At 45.9% G+C, this 22,045-nt stretch overlaps 1 protein-coding gene across 1 annotated transcript in view; it reads right to left on the reverse strand.

The window, feature by feature from the left end:
• Positions 1–22,045, reverse strand: part of LOC139268760 (neurogenic locus notch homolog protein 2-like) — a 209,585-nt gene that overhangs the window by 92,028 nt on the left and 95,512 nt on the right. The window contains exons 3-6 of the mRNA XM_070887431.1: positions 20,842–21,104; positions 19,029–19,367; positions 12,912–13,034; positions 7,927–8,160 (exon numbers count right to left, since the gene is read on the reverse strand). Of these exons, the coding sequence (XP_070743532.1) occupies positions 7,927–8,160; positions 12,912–13,034; positions 19,029–19,367; positions 20,842–21,104 (959 nt within the window). The remainder of the gene's footprint in view (positions 1–7,926; positions 8,161–12,911; positions 13,035–19,028; positions 19,368–20,841; positions 21,105–22,045) is intronic.

A 22,045-nucleotide genomic window follows, 5' to 3' on the forward strand; every position in this document is an offset into this window, starting at 1 on the left:
CCAATATGTCGAGGAACCAACTAGAGGGCTGGCCATCCTAGACTGGGTAATGTGTAATGAGAAATCACTAATTAGCAATCTTGCTGTGCGATGCCCCTTGGGAAAGAGTGACCATAATATGGTAGAATTCTTTATTAAGATGGAGAGTGACACAGTTAATTCAGAGACTAGGGTCCTGAACTTAAGGAAAGGTAACTTCGATGGTATGAGACGTGAATTGGCTAGAATAGACTGGCGAATGATACTTAAAGGGTTGATGGTGGATAGGCAATGGCAAACATTTAAAGATCACATGGATGAACGTCAACAATTGTACATCCCTGTCTGGAGTAAAAATAAAACAGGGAAGGTGGCTCAACCGTGGCTAACAAGGAAAATTAAGGATAGTGTTAAATCCAAGGAAGAGGCATATAAATTGGCCAGAAAAAGCCACAAAACTGAGGACTGGGAGAATTTTATAATACAGCAGAGGAGGACAAAGGGTTGAATTAGGAGGGGGAAAATAGAGTACGAGAGGAAGCTTGCTGGGAACATAAAAACTGACTACAAAAGCTTCTATAGATATGTGAAGAGAATAAGATTAGTGAAGACAAACGTAGGTTCCTTGCAATCAGATTCAAGTGAATTTATAATGGGGAACAAAGACATGGCGGACCAGTTGAACAAATACTTTGGTTCTGTCTTCACGAAGGAAGACACAAATAACCTTCCGGAAGTACTCGGGGGCCGAGGGTCTAGTGAGGAGGAGGAACTGAAGGAAATCATTATTAGGCAGGAAATTGTGTTGGGGAAATGATGGAATTGAAAGCCGATAAATCTTTGGGGCCTGATTGTCTGCATCCCAGAGTACTTAAGGAAGTGGCCCGAGAAATAGGGGATGCATTGTGATCATTTTCCAACAGTCTACTGACTCTGGATCAGTTCCTATGGACTGGAGGGTAGCTAATGTAACATCACTTTTTAAGAAAGGAGGGAGAGAGAAAACAGGCAATTATCGACCGGTTAGCCTGACATCAGTAGTGGGAAAAATGTTGGAGTCAATGATTAAAAGATGTAATAGCAGCACATTTGGAAAGCAGTGACAGGATCGGTCCAAGTCAGCATGGATTTATGAAAGGAAAATCAAGCTTGACAAATCTTCTAGAATTTTTTGAGGATGTAACTAGTAGAGTGGACAAGGGAGAACCAGTGGATGTGGTGTATTTGGACTTTCAAAAGGCTTTTGACAAGGTCCCACATAAGATATTGGTGTGCAAAATGAAAGCACATGGTATTGGCGGTAATTTACTGAAGTGGATAAAGAACTAGTTGTCAGGCAGGAAGCAGAGAGTCGGGAAAAACGGGTCCTTTTCAGAATGGCAGGCAGTGACTAGTGGGGTGCCGCAGAGCTCTGTGCTGGGACCCCAGCTGTTGACAATATACATCAATGATTTCGATGAAGGAATTGAGGGTAATATCTCCAAGTTTGCAGATGACACTAAGCTGGGTGGCGGTGTGAGCAGTGAGGAGGATGCAAAGAGGCTGCAGGGTGACTTGACAGGTTAGGTGAGTGGGCAAATGCATGGCAGATGCAGTATAATGTGGATAAATGTGAGGTTATCCACTTTGGTGGCAAAAACACGAAGGCAGAATATTATCTGAATGGCGGCAGATTAGGAAAAGGGGAGGTGCAACGAGACTTGGGTGTTATGGTACATCAGTCATTGAAAGATGGCATGCAGGTACAGCAGGCGGTGAAGGCGGCAAATGGTATGTTGGCCTTCATAGCGACAGGATTTGAGTATAGGAGCAGGGAGGTCTTACTGCAGTTGTACAAGGCCTTGGTGAGGCCTCACCTGGAATATTGTGTTCAGTTTTGGTCTCCTAATCTGAGGAAGGACGTTCTTGCTATTGAGGGAGTGCAGCGAAGGCTCACCAGACTGATTCCTGGGATGGCTGGACTGACATATGAGGAGACTGGATCGACTGGGCCTGTATTCACTGGAGTTTAGAAGGATGAGAGGGGATCTCATCGAAACATATAAAATTCTGACGGGATTGGACAGGTGAGATGCAGGAAGAATGTTCCTGATGTTGGGGAAGTCCAGAAGCAGGGGACATAGTCTAAGGATAAGGGTAGGCCATTTAGGACTGAGATGAGGAGAAACGTTTTCACTCAGAGTTGTTAACCTGTGGAATTCCCTACCGCAGAGAGTTGTTGATGCCAGTTCATTGGATATATTCAAGAGAGAGTTAGATGTGGCCTTTATGGCTAAAGGGATCAAGGGGTATGAAGAGAAGGCAGGAAGGTGATACTGAGGTGAATGATCAGCCATGATCTTATTGAACACCATGTCAATCCAAACTCAAGGAAAGCTTGATGCTGATCAGCATTACTCAGTGCTAACATCCCACATTTTTATGAGCCCAGAAAAGAAACAGCAAAACATTTTTCAAGAGGAAAGTAATAAGAAAAAGATTGCATGAGTAATTTTTGGGGAGTAATTACCATAACTACACAAAAGCAGCACCTTATCCAGCAGCCATTGGATGACTCGATGGATAGAATGGCCATGTATACTAACTTTGGTTTCGAGGATAATTTCAGTCAGGAACCAGTTGTCAAAACAGATGTACAGGAGTAATCAGAGAGCAGCAGTAGTCTCATTGAAGTAAGTGATAACACAAGGAACTCCGGTTTGAGAAAAGGCCATTCAGCCCATCCCATCCAGTATGCATACATGCATGATAACTCTTTTTAATGAACTTTATGGACTTCCCCTATACACCTGATCAATGCTGCTTTGAAAGAACACAAAATTCATTCCCATAGGAACTGGGGGGGGGAGGGGAGAGGCAGGGGAAGTCAAGTGGTCATTTAAATCCCCAAATTAGATATCTGTCCATTAACCTTCATTTAAATAAAAACTTACATTTTGGATTTCTAAATAACTTTTAGTTCGCGTTCACTTTTGCTGACAGATGTCAGTGTCAGCTGTGGTTCAGTGGGTAGCACACCGAGTCAGAAGGTTGTGGGTTTAAGACCCACTCTCCAGGGACTGGAGCACACAAATCTAGGCTGACATTCCAGTGCAGTACTGAGCGAGTGCTGCACTGTGGAGGTGTTGTCTTTCAGATGAGACGTTAAATCTAGGTGCCATTTGCTCTCTCGGGCAGACGTAAAAGATCCCATTGCACGATTTCGAAGAGAAGGAGGGGAGTTATGTCCAGTGTCCTGGCCAATATTTATCCCTCAATCCACATAAAAAAAATTATCTGGTCATGATCACATTGCTGTTTGTGGGAGCTTGCTATGCGCAAATTGGCTGTCACGTTACTCACATTACAACAATTACCACACTCCAAAAGTACTTCATTAGCTATAAAGTGCTTTGAGGTGCCTGGTGGTCGTGAAAGGGGCTATATAAATGCAAGTCTTTCTTTCGAGATGCAGTGACAAAGAGGAACATTGAAAACTAGGGAGGACACGATTAGAATTTTGAAGTCACTAATGGACTATTTTGCAGTATCTGACACTGACTCAAATGCATATGGTGCTGATTAAAGCTTCCAAACCAAGCAGAGCTGCATATTTCAAGAGCCTTAATGCCCTCCTTCAAGCCTGCGATTAAATTCTGTATCCTTCAGAAAACTAACTTCGCAGCATAACGTTGGGAAACCTGTAGACTGACCCAGCCAATAGAGAGCGCCAGCACTGCCTGACCACTGACTCAGAGTGGAGCTAGTATTTATAATAACATAAGAACATAAGAATTAGGAACAAGAGTAGGCCATCTAGCCCCTCGAGCCTGCTCCGCCATTCAACAAGATCATGGCTGATCTGGCCGTGGACTCAGCACCACTGACCCGCCTGCTCCCCGTAACTCTTAATTCCCTAATTGGTTAAAAATCTATCTATCTGTGACTTGAATACATTCAAAGAGCGAGCCTCAACTGCTTCCTTGAGCAGAGAATTCCACAGATTCACAACCCTCTGGGAGAAGAAATTCCTTCTCAACTTGGTTTTAAATTGGCTCCCCCGTATTTTGAGGCTGTGCCCCAGAGTTCTAGTCTCCCCGACCAGTGGAAACAACCTCTCTGCCTCTATCTTGTCTATCCCTTTCATTATTTTAAATGTTTCTATAAGATCACCCCTCATCCTTCTGAACTCCAACGAGTAAAGACACAGTCTGCTCAATCTATCATCATAAAGTAACCCTCTCATCTACGGAATCAGCCTTGTGAATCGTCTCTGTATCCCCTCCAAAGCTAGTATAGCCTTCCTTAAGTAAGGCGACCAAAACTGCACGCAGTACTCCAGGTGCGGCCTCACCAATACCCTATACAGTTGCAGCAGGACCTCCCTGCTTTTGTACTCCATCCCTCTCACAATGAAGGCCAACATTCCATTCGCCTTCCTGATTACCTGCTGCACCTGCAAACTAACTTTTGGGGTTTCATGCACAAGGACCCCCAGGTCCCTCTGCACCGCAGCATGTTGTAATTTCTCCCCATTCAAATAATATTCCCTTTTACTGTTTTTTTCCCCCAAGGTGGATGACCTCACATTTTCCGACATTGTATTCCATCTGCTAAATTTTAGCCCATTCGCTTAACCTATCTAAATCTCTTTGCAGCCTCTGTGTCCTCTACACAACCCGCTTTCCCACTAATCTTTGTGTTATCTGCAAATTTTGTTACACTACACTCTATCTCCTCTTCCAGGTCATCTATGTATATTGTAAACAGTTGTGGTCCCAGCACCGATCCCTGTGGCACACCACTAACCACCGATTTCCAACCCGAAAAGGACCCATTTATCCCGACTCTCTGCTTTCTGTTCGCCAGCCAATTCTCTATCCATGCTCATACATTTCCTCTGACTCCACGTACCTTTATCTTCTGCAGTAACCTTTTATGTGGCACCTTATCGAATGCCTTTTGAAAATCTAAATACACCACATCCATCGGAACACCTCTATCCACCATGCTCGTTATATCCTCAAAGAATTCCAGTAAATTAGTTAAACATGATTTCCCCTTCATGAATCCATGTTGCGTCTGCTTGATTGCACTTTTCGCATCTAGATGTCCCGCTTTTTCTTCCTTAATGATAGCTTCAAGCATTTTCTCCACTACAGATGTTAAACTAACCGGCCTATAGTTACCTGCCTTTCGTCTGCCCCCTTTTTTTTTTTTAAAAACAGAGGCGTTACATTAGCTGCTTTCCAATCCGCTGGTACCTCCCCAGAGTCCAGAGAATTTTGGTCGATTATAACAAATGCATCTGCTATAACTTCTGCCATCTCTTTTAATACCCTGGGATGCATTTCATAAGGACCAGGGGACTTGTCGAGCTTGAGTCCCATCAGCCTATCCAGCACTACCCCCCCTACTGATAGTGATTATCTCAAGGTCCTCCCTTCCCACATTCCCGTGACCAGCAATTGTTGGCATGGTTTTTGTGTCTTCCACTGTGAAGACCGAAGCAAAATAATTGTTTAAGGTCTCAGCCATTTCCACATTTCCCATTATTAAACCCCCTTCTCATCTTGTAAGGGACCAACATTTACTTTAGTCACTCTTTTCCGTTTTACATATCGGTAAAATCTTTTACTATCTGTTTTTATGTTTTGAGCAAGTTTACTTTCGTGATCTAGCTTTCCTTTCTTTATTGCTTTCTTAGTCATTCTTTGCTGTCGTTTAAAATTTTCCCAATCTTCTAGTTTCCCACTAACCTTGGCCACCTTATACGCATTGGTTTTTAATTTGATACTCTCCTTTATTTCCTTCGTTATCCCTTCTCTTACCACCCTTCTTTTTCACTGGAATATATTTTTGTTGAGCACTATGAAAGAGCTCCTTAAAAGTCCTCCACTGTTCCTCAATTGTGCCACCGTTTAGTCTGTGTCCCCAGTCTACTTTAGCCAACTCTGCCCTCATCCCACTGTCGTCCCCTTTGTTAAAGCATAGTACGCTCGTTTGAGACACTACTTCCTCACCCTCAATCTGCATTCCAAATTCAACCATACTGTGATCACTCATTCCGAGAGGATCTTTTACAAGGAGATCGTTTATTATTCCTGTCTCATTACACAGGATCAGATCTAAGATAGCTTGCTCCCTTGTAGGTTCTGTAACATACTGTTCGAAGAAACAATCCCGTATGCATTCTATGAATTCCTCCTCAAGGCTACCCCATGCGATTTGATTTGACCAATTGATATGCAGGTTAAAATCCCTCATGATTACTGCCGTTCCTTTTTCACATGCCTCCATTATTCCCTTGATTACTGCCCGCCCCACCATGAAGTTATTATTTTGGGGCCTATAAATTACGCCCACCAGTGACTTTTTCCCCCTTACTATCTCTAATCTCCACCCACAATGATTCAACATTTTGTTCATTAGAGCCAATATCGTCTCTCACAACTGCCCTGATATCATCCTTTATTAACAGAGCTACCTCCACCTCCTTTCCCTTCTTGTCTATCTTTCCGAATTGTCAGATACCCCTGTATGTTTAATTCCCAGTCTTGGCCCCCCTGCAACCACGTTTCTGTAATGGCCACCAAATCATACCCATTTGTAATGATTTGTGCCCTCAACTCATTTACTTTATTTCGAATGCTGCATGCGTTTAGGTAGAGTGTTTTAATACTAGTTTTTAAACCATGATTTTTAGTTTTGACCCCTCCTGCAGCCCCTTTATATTCATACATATTGTCCCTTACTATCACCTTGTGGTTTACACTTAACCCAGTGCTACTCTGCTCTGTTGCCTCCTGCCTTTTGCATTCTTTCTTCGGGTCCTGTTCATCTGAGTTCTCACCCACTCTAACTAGCTCAGAGCCCTCTCCTGGGTTCCGAACACCCCTTGCATTGAGGCACCGAGCTTTCATGCTTACCTTATTACACTTTGACCCTTTAGAATTTTGCTGCACAGTGGCCCTTTTTGTGATATGAAATTGAGAGAGAGAAGCTTCACTTAAGAGGAGCGAGTGAAACAGTGTCACTTGATGCAGGGAATTGACCGATTGACAGAATGTAGTTATCAGTTAATCAGTTCCGACTCCCTCTCTAGCTCTGGCCCAGCAATGCCACATAAATGGCTCCCAGGTTCTAAATTCAATTATTTCAGGTAAACCGAGTCCAAACTCCAGGGACTGAATTTTTGGCTTTTAAGATTTCGGGGCGTTAATGATGGCGGCATGGTCCTGATAAACCCCGGGTTCGGTTTGCGCCTCAGTCAGAAAAATTGGGCAACTGGGCCCCGAGTGTGGGGCGGAGAAGTAAGAGAGGCTTTGCATAACTCTCTTCAGGCACTAGGCTGGCTGAGCATGCGAAAATCCTGAGCTAAACATCCTACCTCGGAGCCCTCGAAGAGAAAAAGAAACCTGGAAAAAACCCCAAAACATTCCCCCAATACCTAGCCCACGCCACCAGAACATAAATCGCACACAAAACAAAAAAACAATCACACTTGCCTGAGATGGACATTGCTTACCTCAATGCAGCCGCTGCAACTTGGACTGCCCACTTTCACAGGCAGTCCCAACACGGCGCTTTACGCAAGATCGGACGTGTGGCAAAAATCGAGCTGGTGTCGCAACCAGGGGCGTTGCACACTGGCTCGCCTCTTCTGGGCTGTAATGCTCTGTGCCCTGCCGAAACCAGCACCAAAAACCCCAGCTGGAAGCTGTCCGCCTGCCTGGAAGAGCTCACTGCCGCCATTGCCGCCTCTCCGGGGCAGAAACAGAGGCACCAAGCAGAAAATCCAGCCCCAGGAGTCTGACTAATAATGTCAAGATTATTCCCCCCCCACTCCAACCTCCCACCCCACCCCATCCGAGGCCAACATGGACTTATGACTATTTCTCTCAATTATTTTCTAAATTTAGAAACAGGAATGAGTTTTTATTTTAAATCCCCGGTCATGAACCTTACCAGCTTTGCCAACAGGGCACTCGCACACAAAAGATGCAACTCTGTCATGGCAGGTCGCCCCATTCATGCAGGTAGCACCAGCACAGTCATCTATGTTCTCACTGCAGTCGTCACCACTCCATCCATTGACACAGACGCAGTTATACCCTCCAATGTTGTTGGAGCAGGTCCCTCCGTTCTGACACGCATTTGGCTGCAGTTGACACTCATCCACATCTTCTGTACAAAACTGACCTGGATGGGAGGAAAAGGGATGAATAGTTCATAGAGGTACTCCAAACACCTTATACACCCACGCAATCAAGCAGAGAATTTGGGAGAACTCATCATTCATGTGGGCAATTAATCGTCATTACACTTATCCATATATACAGATTACAGCACAATATAATGTCAAACTCACTCCACAACCTTACAACACTCCTTTTCTGCACAAGATATTTGGCACTGTACAACATATATAATAAAACCTATTCGGTACAGCAGATATAATGGTCAAGCATTGGCTACACAATAGCATTGGCTTATGGTCCTACACAGCAACAGAATCGTCAAAACACAATTCACAGAGAGACAATATTGGTGCCTTTGGACACAGGAACAAGGGAAAGTTCCAGACTGGAAGGCTGGTCCTAAAGATACTACAGTACCACTCTACAGAAAAGTACAGAACAGGAATAGGCCATTTGGTCCATCAATTATGCACCGGCTCTTTCAAAGAGCAATCAAGTTAGTCCCACTCCCCTGCTATTTCCCCATATCCCTGCAATTTTTTCGCCTTCAAGCATTTATCCAATTCCCTTACGAAGGCTACTATTGAATCTGCATCCACCACCCTATCGGGCAGTGCATTCCAAATCCTAAACACTCGTTGCGTTTTTCCTCATGTCGCCTCTGGTTCTTTTGCCAATCACTTAAAATCTGTGAATTGTACATCCCTTAAATCACCTCTTTCACCAAAAAGCTACCTTTGTGTCCTCCCAAAATTATTTTAAGCAACAGTAATTTAGAGTAATGACTCTCTTTACTGAATTGGGATGCCCATTCTTGGCCAACCCACCTGCTCCCCCAAGGCTGCAGTTTCTTGAGGTGGTTGGGGGGGGGGGGGTATAGATCGAGATGGTTCACCTCATCCAATAGCCATTGAACGTAAGAATTAGGAGTAGGCCATTCGGCCCCTCGAGCCTGTTCTGCCATTCAATGAGGTCATGGCTGATCTTCTACCTCAACTCCACTTTCCTGCACTGCCCCCATATCCCTTGATTCCTTTAATCTTTAAAAAATCTATCGATCTCTGTCTTGAATATACTCAAACACTGAGCATCCACAGCCCTCTGGGTTAGAGAATTCCAGAGATCCACCGCCCTCAGTGAAGAAATTCTTCTCATCTCAGTCCTAAATGGCCGACCCCTTATTCTGAGACTGTGACCCCTTGGTTCTGGACTCCCCAGCCAGAGGAAACATCCTCCCTGCATCTACCCTGTCAAGCCCTGTAAGAATTTGAGAGGTTTCAATAAGATCACCTCTCATTTTTCTAAACTCGAGAGAATATAGACCTAGTCTGCTCAATCTCTCCTTATAGGACAATACCCTCCATCCCAGGAATCAGTCTGGTGAACCTTGTTGCACTCCCTCAATGGCAAGTATATCCTTCCTTAGGGAAGGAGACCAAAATTGTACACAATGCTCCAGGTGTGGTCTCACCATTGTTCATTCACCAGCAAATGCAGGCGGGCTATTTAACTATGCATTGCTAAAACTCACTGCAGGGAGCAGCGCGTGCTGCTGCAGGAGGGCGACAGCTGACTGCAGCGTGGGCAGGTACAGCAGGAGGGGCGAAAGAGCGGCAAGAGCTTGTAGATGGAAGTAACTGGGGCCCAGGAGAGGCGTGAGTTTGGGGCTCAGACGAGGCGAGAGCCCAGAGGCAGCATGGGTCAGCCCACACTGCGAGATGTGTGTGCACTCGGTCCGTGCAGCAAAGCTGGTCTCCAGTCGTCTTGGGTAATCCTTGCCACTGGACCAAGACCTGGCTCTGTCAAGCCCATGTGGTGACTGGTGTGCAACGGCCACCACACGTTAAAAAAATTCACGCACAGGCATCTTCCACCCTTCAAGATGTAATTTCGGATCTGGAATATTCGGTCCTTCATTGAAACACCTGTAAACTCATCCCTTTTTGGCATGGATGCAAGTCATCCTCGCTTCGAGGGACTGCCTATGATGATGATGCTGCTGCTGTTAAAACTCACTCTCACTTGCTGTCCACAGAATTGCAGCAGAGAACATTAACCCCAAACGGATTTCTCTCTTTTCATAGCTTAGGATGCAGAGGCGAAGTGAAACATAACCCAAGAGTCACCCTGGCTGCGATCAATCAACTCAAAATTGGGGTGGGGGGTCAAAGATTATTGATGCGAGTAACCTCAATGACATCCTTTCCAAACATCCTTCGATTTCCAGGATCACCCCAAGATTGTGTCAAATCATACTACACAGATCATTGAGCCTACTGTGCCCGTGAAACAGTAATTCAATTAGTCCCACTTCCCTGACCTTTCCACACAGCCTTGCACATTTTTCTTTTTCATGTACATATCCAATTCCGTTCACAAGATTTCTCCATTTGTCTTGTATAATTTGTAATTATGAAGAGGTTTGATTGTATTGAAATCGAGATGCTTCCACTCGTGTGGCGAGTCCAAAATTAGAATCCAAAAATATAAGACAGTCTCTAATAAATCCAATAAGGAATTCAGGAGAAACTTCAGAGATTGGTGAAAATGTGGAACTTGTTACCACATGGCAGGGTTGATCACCCATCACCCCTCTGCTCGCTGATCTACATTGTCTCCCAGTTAAACAACGCCTCAATTTCAATATTCTCATCCTTATTTACAAATCTCTCCATGGCTTCGCCCCCATCTCTGAATCTCCTTTCAGCCTCACAACCCCAAGCACCCACCACCTCCGAGATGTCTGCGCTCTTCAAATTCTGCCCTCTTGAGCATCCCTGATAATAACTGCTCAACCATTGGTGGCCGTGCCTTCTGTTACCTCGGCCCCAAGCTCTGGAACTCCCGCCCTAAACCTCTCTGTCTCTCTTTCCTCTTTTAAGACGTTCCTTAAAACCTACCTCTTTGATCAAGCTTTTAGTTATCTGTCGTAATTTCTTCTTATGTGGTTCAGTATCAAATTTATTTGTTTTTGTCTCATAATATTCCTGTGAAGCACCTTCGGATGTTTTACTACATTAAAGGCGCGATTTAAATACAAGTTGTGGTTGTTGAGTTGATTAGCATAGATGCATTTAAGGGAAGCTAGATAAGTACATGCGTGAGAAAGGAATAGAAGAATACGCTGATAGGGTGAGATGAAGCAGGCAGGGAGGAGCATAAATATAGGTATAGACTTGTCGGGCCGAATAGCCTGTTCCTGTGCTGTAAAATTATATGTAATTCTTGGTAATCCTGTGACAGTCCCACTTCTGCCACAATAGAATGTTTGCCATGTGGGCACATGCAAAGAGCGGACAGAATGCCATAGCCCCTTTCCCAGTCTATTTACAAAATGTGTTCCTAAAGGACGAGGCAGCTGTGAAACAGAAGAAATTTTACGGGATTTATTTTAGAAGAAAACATACGCCACTTGCTTCACGTTGGCTAACTGGCTGACCACAGCAGAAGCGCAAAATTACAGATTGTCGCCCAGCCCCCACCCCAACCTTGAACTCGAATCACATGCATCTCTGGAGTCAAATGGCTGGACCCAGACCAAATCAATTCCACAACCTCATGCCTTGCTCACTTACCCTGAATGCATTCCAGCTGAAAAGCTAGTCACTGCCAAAGGGTCTGAACCAAAAACTCCTTTGTTCGCAAAGCCTTCCCCCGCTCTGTTTTCAATTAAGTCCAATATCCTGCTCGCCTACCTAATTTTAAACAGTTATTTTCCCCCTCGAAGCTCACCCACCACCCCTTCCAGTCTGTGCAGCATTTTGTCCTGTAGTTCACTCACTCTTTATTACATATACATCAAACAATACAATTGGAGTGGGAGGGTGGAGGGTTGTGGGTGGGGGAGGGAGAAGAAAGGGTTTACAAAACAAGCAATGATTTTAAAAAATACATATTTAGTTTGTTGGTTTGAATCCAGGAACAAGAAGTGCTGTACTGCAGAAATCAAGCAGTTAATTCCAATGCCCACAGGGAGAGACTCGAGTTCAAATCTCAGCCTTGAATACACCTTGCTTTGGATTTACCTTGGCAGAAGTGTTACATCTGCTCAAAGTCGGCATCTCAATTGGAGTAACTATTGGGGCTGGGAGGAGAAGGGGAAACACAGGACACGTCAAACCCCACAGAAATACCATCCAATCTTGTGGAGGCAACAATTGCAACATTGAAACTTTTCAAGGCCCAACCTTTCTCCCGTCCCCAGTTTTCTGGGCGACTCTTGTAGGGGAACTGACTTTAGCAGAGGTACGGTTCCGCAGTCCCCAGCACCCTTCCTGCGTCTCATTCCCGTTCTTCCTGTGGGAACCCAGGAGGCGAGCATCAGGAGGCTCTTGGGTTATGTTGGATCCTGCTCTAACCAGAGGAGCTTGCCTGCACTTTCCACTGGAAAGTGATCAAGAACTGGAAGCCTTGGCTGATCTTCCAGCATCCTGTCCAACATTCCCCCTTCAACAAACACCACCAAAAAACAGATTTAACTAGCCGCACATCTCAGTGCTGAATGTGGGATCTTGCTCTGCGCCTTTTGGCTGCCACATTTGCCAATGTAACGACAGGGACTACACACTGCACAGAAGTAATTTGTTTACTGAAGGCGTTTACGGTGCTAAATAAACGCATGCTTTTTTCTTCAAGTCCCAACCACCTGTCTGGCGGAGATAAACTAACTCCCTTAAAGCAGTCTCAGAGTACCACTTCGAAGCCTTCCTCCATCTCTAATTCAGGGCAATGCACCAAAGACTCGACATATACCTGTCCATTCAGGAGCACACCGGCAGTTGTACGTGTTTACTCCATCCACACAGGTACCTCCATTCTGGCAATTATGATCGGGGCAGTCATCAATGTTTATGTCGCAGTCCTTCCCACTGAATCCTGCCAAACACAAAAGAGAATTTGATTTGTTGATTATGAGAAGATAAGAAACAGGAGCAGGTGTAGGCCATTCGGCCCCTCGAGTCTGCTCTGCCATTCAATGAGATCATGGCTGATCTTCAATCTCAACTACACCTTCCGCCCGATCCTAATATCCCTTGACGCATCAAGAGTCCAGATTATCTTTCAGCACAGAGCACTCACATTCTGTAGCTAAGGAGGGTGTTCTAGCACCAAATGAATCAGTCACACTCCCAAAAGCACAGAGACTTACTTTCTACTTTTTTTCAACATCCTCACTTCCAACACAAAACTTTACCCTCATCAGTAACCCACACTTCTTGTAAAGCACAGTAGCCTGTGGGACACCACACAATATCTTCTCCACTGCTGCCCCCCCCCCCAAATAAAATGAACCCTGCAAACCCCAATGGGAGGTGTAGGAAGCAGTTAACAGTTCGCTCAAAAGCTAGCACTGCGATATCAATGAAGCAAGTTACCTGGTCTCCCAATATATGCACTGTTCCTCAGGTACTGTCCCTTTCTCCTGCAAATCTCCTGTCATCACCTCTCTCCTCAAAAAACCAACCCTTGACCCCTCTGTCCTTGCAAACGATCTCCCTATCTCCAACCTCCCTTTCTGCTCAACAGTTCTTGAACGTGTTGTCGTCTCCCAAATCCATGTCCATCTTTCCTGCAATTCCATGTCTGAATCCCTCCAATCCGGTTTCCGCGCCTGACACAGCACTGAAACGGCTCTCATCAAGGTCACAAATGACATCTTTTGTGACTGTGACAAAGGCAAACTATTGCTTCCTCGTCCTTCTTGACTTGTCTGCAGCCTTTGACACGGTTGACCACTCCATCCTCCTCCAACGCCTCTCCACCGTCGTCCAGATGGGTGGGACTGCACTCGCCTGGTTCCATTCTTATCTATCTAATCGTAGCCAGAGAATCACCTGCAACGGCTTCTGTTCCCACTCCATCGTTACCTCTGGCAACCCCCCCCCCGCCCCAAGGATCTATCCTTGGTCCCCTCCTATTTCTCATCTACATGTTGCCCCTTGGCGACATCATCCGAAAACACAGCGTAAGTTTCCACATGTACGCTGATGACACCCAGCTCTCCCTCACGACTACTTCTCTTGACCCTTCCACGGTCTCTAAATTGTCAGGCTGCTTGTCCCACATCCAGTTCTGGATGAGCAGAAATTTTCTCCAATTAAATATTGAGACGATCGAAGCCATTTTTTTGGTCCCTGCCACAAACTCCATTCCCTAGCCACTGACTCCATCCCTCTCCCCAACTTCCGTCTGAGGCTGAACCACACTGTTCGCAACCTTCGTGTCATATCTGATCCTGAAATGAGTTTTCGACTACATATCCGCAACATAACTAAGACCGCCTTTCTTCACCTCCAGAACATTGCCCGTCCCTGCCCCTGCCTCAGCACATCCGCTGCTGAAACCCTCATCCATGCCTTTGTTACCTCTAGACTTGACTATTCCAATGCACTCCTGGCTGCCCTCCCACATTCTACCCTACGTAAATTTGAGGTCATCCAAAACTTGGCAGCCCGTGTCCTAACTTGCACTAAGTCTCGCTCACCCTTCACCTTAAGTGCTCGCTGACCGACATTGACTCCTGGTTAAGCAATGCCTCGATTTAAAATTCCCATCCTTGTTTTCAAATTCCTCCATGGCCTTGCCCCTCCCTATCTCTAATCTCCTCCAGCCCCACAACGACCGGCCGCACCCCCATGTCTGCGCTCCTCTAATTCTACCCTCCTGAACATCCCTGATTATAAATCGCTCAATCCATCGGTGGCTGTGCTTTCTGTTGTTGAGGCCCTGAGCTCTGGAATTTCCTCCCTGAATCTCTCTGCCTCTACCTCTCGTTCCTCCTTCAAGACGCTCCTTAAAACCTACCTCTTTGACCAAGCTTTTGGTCACCTGCCCTAATTTCTCCTTATGCGGCTCGATGTCAAAAAATGTTCTCATAATACTCCCGTGAAGCGCCTTGGGATGTTTCACTACGTTAAAGGCGTTATATAAATGCAAGTTGTTGTTGTTGAGTTAATGCTGGTCTGTGATTCAGACATATTTATATAAAATGATTGTAAGGAAAAGCACAAGGCTTCAATTTATGCCATGTGCTTCACTTTGTACATTCAAACAGAAATTATTCGTTCTGCTTGTAACAAGTGGCTCTCCCTGAACTCTATCAGGAGCAAGAAAGTTTAATCTGCAGATTCGGAAGAATGATTTTGCCAGGTTAAGTTGCCGAGTCAAAGCTAAGATATGGTTATCGCTGTTGCCATTTAGTCTCATCAACTACTCTGGCTTGTGACAACATAGAAAATCAAAAGCAAACTCCAAAACTGTGGTGACCTCGTTTTCTTTTTTGAAATGTCATTTTCTACTGCAGTTTTACAGATGCCCCAGAATACAAATACAGAGCGACTGGCAAGACAAACCTTTTGGAACAAGATTTGGCCTCCTGCATTTGTCTCAGAGTGCCAACCAAAAGAATCTTCCTTGCCCAATTTCAAGGCCATACCCTTTCTTCCGCGTCGGATTAATGCCAGCTCCGATTTGAAGGCTGGATCACTGTGCGGTGCCACTTAAATCAAAACACGTTGTGCTAATGAGCTGCATTCGGACCCGCAGATCCAAGTCCTGCAGCATCAGTGTGTGCTTTTGTATGCTAAACACTTCCATCAATATCCTCTTGTACCGCTTCCAAGAAGCTTGTTTTTCTAGCACTGCACATCCTGTAACATCGCTAAGCTCGGCTTCCTGTACACCCTTTCCTACAGGCGACCGCCTTGCCCGGCGAATGCGATAGCTCCTAATTGACCTTAGAGCAGAGTTAATAAAGTCAAGAGGGACCCGCTATTGCAGCTAATTGTTTAAGTAATTCACTCGCATTTTCAGTTTAAATGTTTCCTCATTGACAAAGCACATTTCCTGGCCAAGATCCTCAGCCAGATTTTTTAACAAACAAAAAAACTATTTTATACACCAGCACGAGCGTTCAGCCACAAGTTCAAAGTGAAAGAAAAAAAAAATTAAGAACGAGACAAACAAGAGCAGAATATGCCGCCATTAAAGCACTGAATAATCCCGCAAGTAGAGGTGACAATTTGACCCCTTGCTCCAATTAATTCTTGGGGATGCGGGGAAGAGGGAGCGAGAGAGAAAAATAGAGCCCGCCTCCTGACCCTCCCCAATACTTATGAACAACTGATTACAACTTTTTTTCCCAAAAACTCAGAATGTGGACACGGTGACCAGTGATGGCCAGAGCAGCATCACTCACCGCCCTAACTTTTACTGCTGTAATTAGCAGTGTGTTAAAGCAGCATGTACATATGCACACACTTCCAACAGTCAATTAGTCACCGCTCACTGATTCTGGGGCATGTCCATAACCAGCTACTTGCCCAGGGTACAAGGAGAAGAGCAAACCTTAGTTAGACCACACTTACAGCAATGCGTACAGTTCTGGTCACCCTTTTATATAAAGAATATAGAGGCACTGGAGAGAAGGTTTACAAGGATGATACCAGAAATGCGAGGGTGCACATATCAGGAAAGGATGAACAGGCTGGGTCTCTTTTCTCTTGACAAAAGATGGCTGAGGGGTGATCTAATAAAAATCTTTAAAATTATGAAATGTTTTGATGGAGTGGATACAGAGAGACTGTTTCCACTTGTGGGAAAGAGCATAACTCGAGGCCATCAATATAAGATAGTCACCAAGAAATCAAATAGAGAATTCAGAAGAAACTTCTTTACCCAGAGAGTGGTGAGAATATGGACCTCGATACCACAGGGAGTGGTTGAAGCGAGTAGTATAGATATATTTAAGGGGAGGCTCGACAAACATATGAGGGAGAAAGGAACAGAGAGTTATGCAGATAGATTTAGATAAGGAAAGACGGGAGGAGGCTCGAGTGGAACATAAAAGGCATGGACTGGTTGGGCCGAATGGCCGGTTTCTGTGCTATATCCAATGTAATCCCATGTAAACTGCAGGGACGAGGTCAGCAGCAGTTGTAATGTGGTTGGTACTCTGTGACCAGCCCGAGTCATGTCAATATATATTCCAGAGCTTAAGATTTTTTTTCCCTCCTTTCTCATTTTCTCTCTCCTCTCCTCAAGGTGCCGAACCATACTGAGTATAACTCCATGGGCCCAAGTTTCCACATGATTTGCACCTGATTTTTTTTTTTTAGGAGCAACTGGTGGAGAACGGACCATCTTAGAAATCGCAATTCTCCACATTTTTTTTTCTGCAGTTCTAGTCAGGTAGAACAGTTCTACTTTGGAACAGAATTTTTTCTTCAAAAGGGGGCGTGTCCGGCCACTGACGCCTGATTTCAAAGTTTCCACAGTGAAAATGTACTCCAAACTAAGTTAGAATGGAGCAAGTGAAGATTTTTGTAGAACTGAAAAAACCTGTTCTACACATTAAAAAATCAGGCGCAGGTTACAAATTAGATGTCCAGAACGAGGTGGGGGGGGTGGGGAAGGGAAGTCATTAAATTCTACAATAAATCCTTATTTATACTTCTATAAATATTATACAAATAAATCCAACCTGAATAAACATTTATAAGCAAAGAAAAGATTAAATAAACCATCTTCCTACCTGTGTGAAAGTGCTTCGGGCACAGAGAATGCTGCAGTCAGCCTGAGGCGCCCGTTCTTCCCACTTGGGGGGGGGGGGGGGGGAAGGAGGAGGCGCCCGTTCTTTCCCGCGGGGGGGGGCGGGAAGGAGGCGCCCGTTCTTCCCGCGGTGGGGGGGGGGGGGGGGGGTAGGGGGGTAGGAGGCGCCCGTTCTTCCCGCGGGGGGGGGGACGGGACAGTAAGAAGGCTGCAAGTGCTAATGTGCTTTTATTAAAAAAATGTTCAAAAATTAAACAGCTACAAAGAATTACAAAAATGGCCGAGTGCCAATGTTTTTTTCACACTGAGCATGCGCGAACGCTGCAACGCGCAGCGTTGCCAGCAGGAAAAAAACTAAGTTAAATAGTACCCGCCCCCTCACAAAATCGGCGCGAGTGTAGGCTCCGCCCCCCCGGGCGCCGCGCCAGGCAGACAAGGAGCTGCAGAATGCTCCAGAATCGCGATTTTTTTTTTTTAGGCGCCGTTTTAGGCGCGAAAAATGGGCGCCCAGCTCGGAGGGGCGCCCGTTTTTTATCGTGTGGAAACTTGGGCCCCTTGTGTGGCAGAAGCTTCAGGTTACCTGTGATCAGGGTGGGGGCGGGGGCATCAGGTTGTTTAGCCATTAGGTACATCACAGCTGAGACAGACCCTACTAAATTAATAATGCATAAATTGGGCGAGTGGGGCAGGAGGGGAGGCGATGACAAGATATAAATCAGATCCTGAGTACTCCCTTCTCTAGGGATGCCAAGCCCTACTGAAAAGCCTTGCTCAGCTACATCTTGAGGTTAGAAGACTGAGGGTTGATCCAATCGAGGTGTTTAAAATGTTAAAAAGGATTTGAAGGGGAAGAGATAGAAACTATTTTCTTCGGTGGGGGAAAATGAAGAACGAGTGGGCATAACCTTAAAATCAGAGCTCAGCCAATTTGGAGAGAAATCAGCAAGCACTTCTCCACACAAAGGGCGGTGGAAATTTGGAACTCCCTGCGCCCTCCCAAAGGACTGTGGATGTTGGGACCATTGAAGCTTTGAAGATGGAGATCAGCATAAGAAATAGGAGCAGGAGTAGGCCATACGGCCCCTCGAGCCTGCTCCGCCATTTAATACGATCATGGCTGATCTGATCATAGACTCAGCTCCACTTCCCTGCCCGCTCCCCATAACCCCATATCTGGAGATAGATAGATTTTTGTTTGGCCAGTGTATTAAGGGATATGGAGTGGGTAAATGGATGTGACGGGCAGGTCAGCCTTGATCTAATTGAATGACTGAGCAGGCCAGAGGGACTGAACAGCCTCCTCCTGTTCCCATCACGTACCTGGCAGGCAGTTGCATTCGTAGGCCAGGTCATCATTGGTCGGTCTGCAGGTGCCCCCATTCATGCACGGCGATGGTGAGCAAGGCACATAAACACTCTCGCAGCTGGTCCCAGTGAATCCTGCTTTACACAGGCAGCGGTACAAGCCCGGAACATTCTGGCACGTCCCTCCGTTCTGGCACAGACCCCCGGCGGCGCACTCGTTGATGTCGGTCTGGCAGTGGGATCCGCTGAAGCCTGGAGCGCAGCTACAGGTGTAGTTGTTTCTTGAACTGCTGCACTTGCCCCCGTTAGCACATGGCTGCGAGGCGCAGGAATCCACGTGCTGGCAGTTTTTACCTGTTTTAAAAAAAGCGAAAGAAGATTGAGACCGAAAGTTTACCTGACCCGCCGCATTGTTGAGCACAGCTGTGGCTCAGTGTCCGCACTCCTGCTTCTGAACCAGAAGGTCATGGGTTTTAGCCCGCTTCAGAGCCATGGGCAAATTATTCAGTAGTGAGGGAGCGCTGGACTGTCAGAGGTGCTGTCTTTCGGATGAGATGTTAAACCAAGGCCCCTCACAGTTGGATATTAAAGATCCCGTGGCACTATTCGAGGAGGAGCTGGCAATGTCCCCTTGCACAGCCATGCTACGCTCCAGGAGATCCACATAACCAGCTTGCTGAAGTAAAAAACGCGCATGCGCAGTGTTTTGAAGGACCCGCACCATTAAAGGCCACCAAAAAAACAAAAGGGAACTTTGGGAGCTGGGGTTGTTCTCTCCGTATCCTGGCGAACATTCATCTCTCAACTGAAACAGCTTATGAACATACAAAACCATCAAACAGGATCAAATGGTCCATCTAAGCCTGCCTCATACCGAATGATGCCTTATTCATCGCATTAAGGAGACTTCCTTCCCTCTTGGTGTCATGTCATCCACTGGCAGAAGCCACAAAAAAAAAATCAAAAACCAAAGGCCAATTCAGGAAAATTCCTCTCCATTCTTCCACACTTGTCATTTCACTCACTGCTGTTTGTGGGATCTTGCTGTGTGGAAATCGACTTCATTATAGTCGTAATATTTCAAAATAATTCTCAGGCTCTGTAGTGCTCTGGGAGGTCCCGAGCATGTGAAAGGTGCCATGTCAAGGCAAGTTCTTTCAATTATTACTCTTAATTTTTTTTTATTAACGCGTGTCGTGAATTTTTTTTTCATCCCCTCTCCCAGGGATGCTGGTCCATGCTGGGCCACGGTTCCATAGATGCTGGCAGCCCTCCGGTACCATGTCTAAGTGACCGTTCTTTTGCAGCAGAGCTCGTGTCCTCCTAACACACACACACTCACCCCAGCATGCACATGCACATGCACGCGCTCATCAACGCACGCGAGCACGCGCTCACCAACGCACGCGAGCACGCCCTCATCAACGCACGCGAGCACGCCCTCACCAACGCCCATTGCAGTGTTCCCACCACCCCTCTGTCATGTATATAGATGCTGTTTGTAGCCACCAGAGCATGTCATTGTTGGAGGCCACTGAGCAGCACGCACATGGTGTTGCTCTGGTATAAAAGGCCAGCCATTGTGTGAGTCAGGCATTTTGGGCCGTAATAAAGCAGATCTTGTTCAGTTAAACAGTACTCAGTTTGTACCTTCATTGCATACATGACACCCTCCCACTGAGATCAGTTAACAGCCCAGTGATGAAACCTTCCTGATCTTTATTGAGAGTACTATGGCCACATATTGCATTTAGTAAGAATATTTTTTTGACATGTCGTCTTTGTGGTCCCTTCCAGTTCCCGGTCGAGAACACATGGTTACTCTTACCTATCCATCCTCGCTGGCAGACGCACTCATATTTCTCGAGGGTAATGAGACGGCAGGTTCCTCGATTCTGGCAGGGATTGTTCAGACAGACATTGGCGACTGTGGTCTCACAACGATCACCGGTAAACCCCAGAGTACAACTGCAGTACCTCTGCACTCTTCCTTCTGTGGTTGTGGTGCCACATGTCCCTCCGTTGAGGCAGGTTGAAATCTGGCAGGGATCCTGGTGCTGGCAGTATTCACCGACAAATCCAGATCGACACCTAGAGGGACGAGAGGCGTGTGGAGCTCAAATTAGTCACCTACTCCTTCCAAAGATGTCCAAAAGAACTTGTCAATTAAATCCCCACTTGTGTCCACATGTTAACATTCAAACTGCTGGCATCTCAAAATCAACTGAGTGAAATTGACGGCAATTAAAAGCAATGCAGCGATCTAACCATGTGTCGTACATGGGCTTGTACCCACATCTGGGCATCTAAGTGTTTAAACAAAGTTCTGTGCTTTACCAGAGAGGAAAGTGACGGAGATTTGGAAGGGCTGGCAGACCAACAAAAACTTGGGGGGGGGGGGGGGGGGTGGGAGAAGTCAAACTGACATTTTACTCCAGCGTAACATCCAACTGACAGACTCTTGAAACCACATCCCCTTCTAATGTGTACACATTATTTTTTTTTTTTTAAAAAGAAGAGTACTTTTATCTAAATTATCTCCCACGTGTTGAAATCCATCTGAGCATTCACCTGCATGCAGGTGAGCAGCAGTGCAACCTTCTGCCAGACTTCAACTCGTGCCTTCCTTAGCCAGCCAGTGTAAAATGCGACGGTTGCCCCAAACAAAGAAAGACTTGCATTTACATAGCGCCTTTCATGAACACCGGAGGTCTCAAAGCGATTTCCAGTCAACGAAGTACTTTTGGAGTGTAGTCACTGTTATAACGAAGGAAACGCGGCAGCTAATTTGAGCACAAACAAGCTCCCACAAATAGAAATGTGATATTGACCAGATAATCTGTTTTTTTGTTACATTGATTGAGGGATAAATATTGGCCAGGACACCGAGGATAACTCCCCTGCTCTTCTTCAAAACAGTGTCATGGGATCATTTGCGTCCACCTGAGCACGCAGGCGGGGCCTTGGTTTAACGTCTCATCCGAAAGACGCCACCTCCAACTGTGCAGCACTCCCTCAGCACTGCAGTGTCA

This window comes from Pristiophorus japonicus, chromosome 8, assembly GCF_044704955.1.
Source record: "Pristiophorus japonicus isolate sPriJap1 chromosome 8, sPriJap1.hap1, whole genome shotgun sequence".
Classification (NCBI taxonomy): Eukaryota; Metazoa; Chordata; class Chondrichthyes; family Pristiophoridae; genus Pristiophorus; species Pristiophorus japonicus.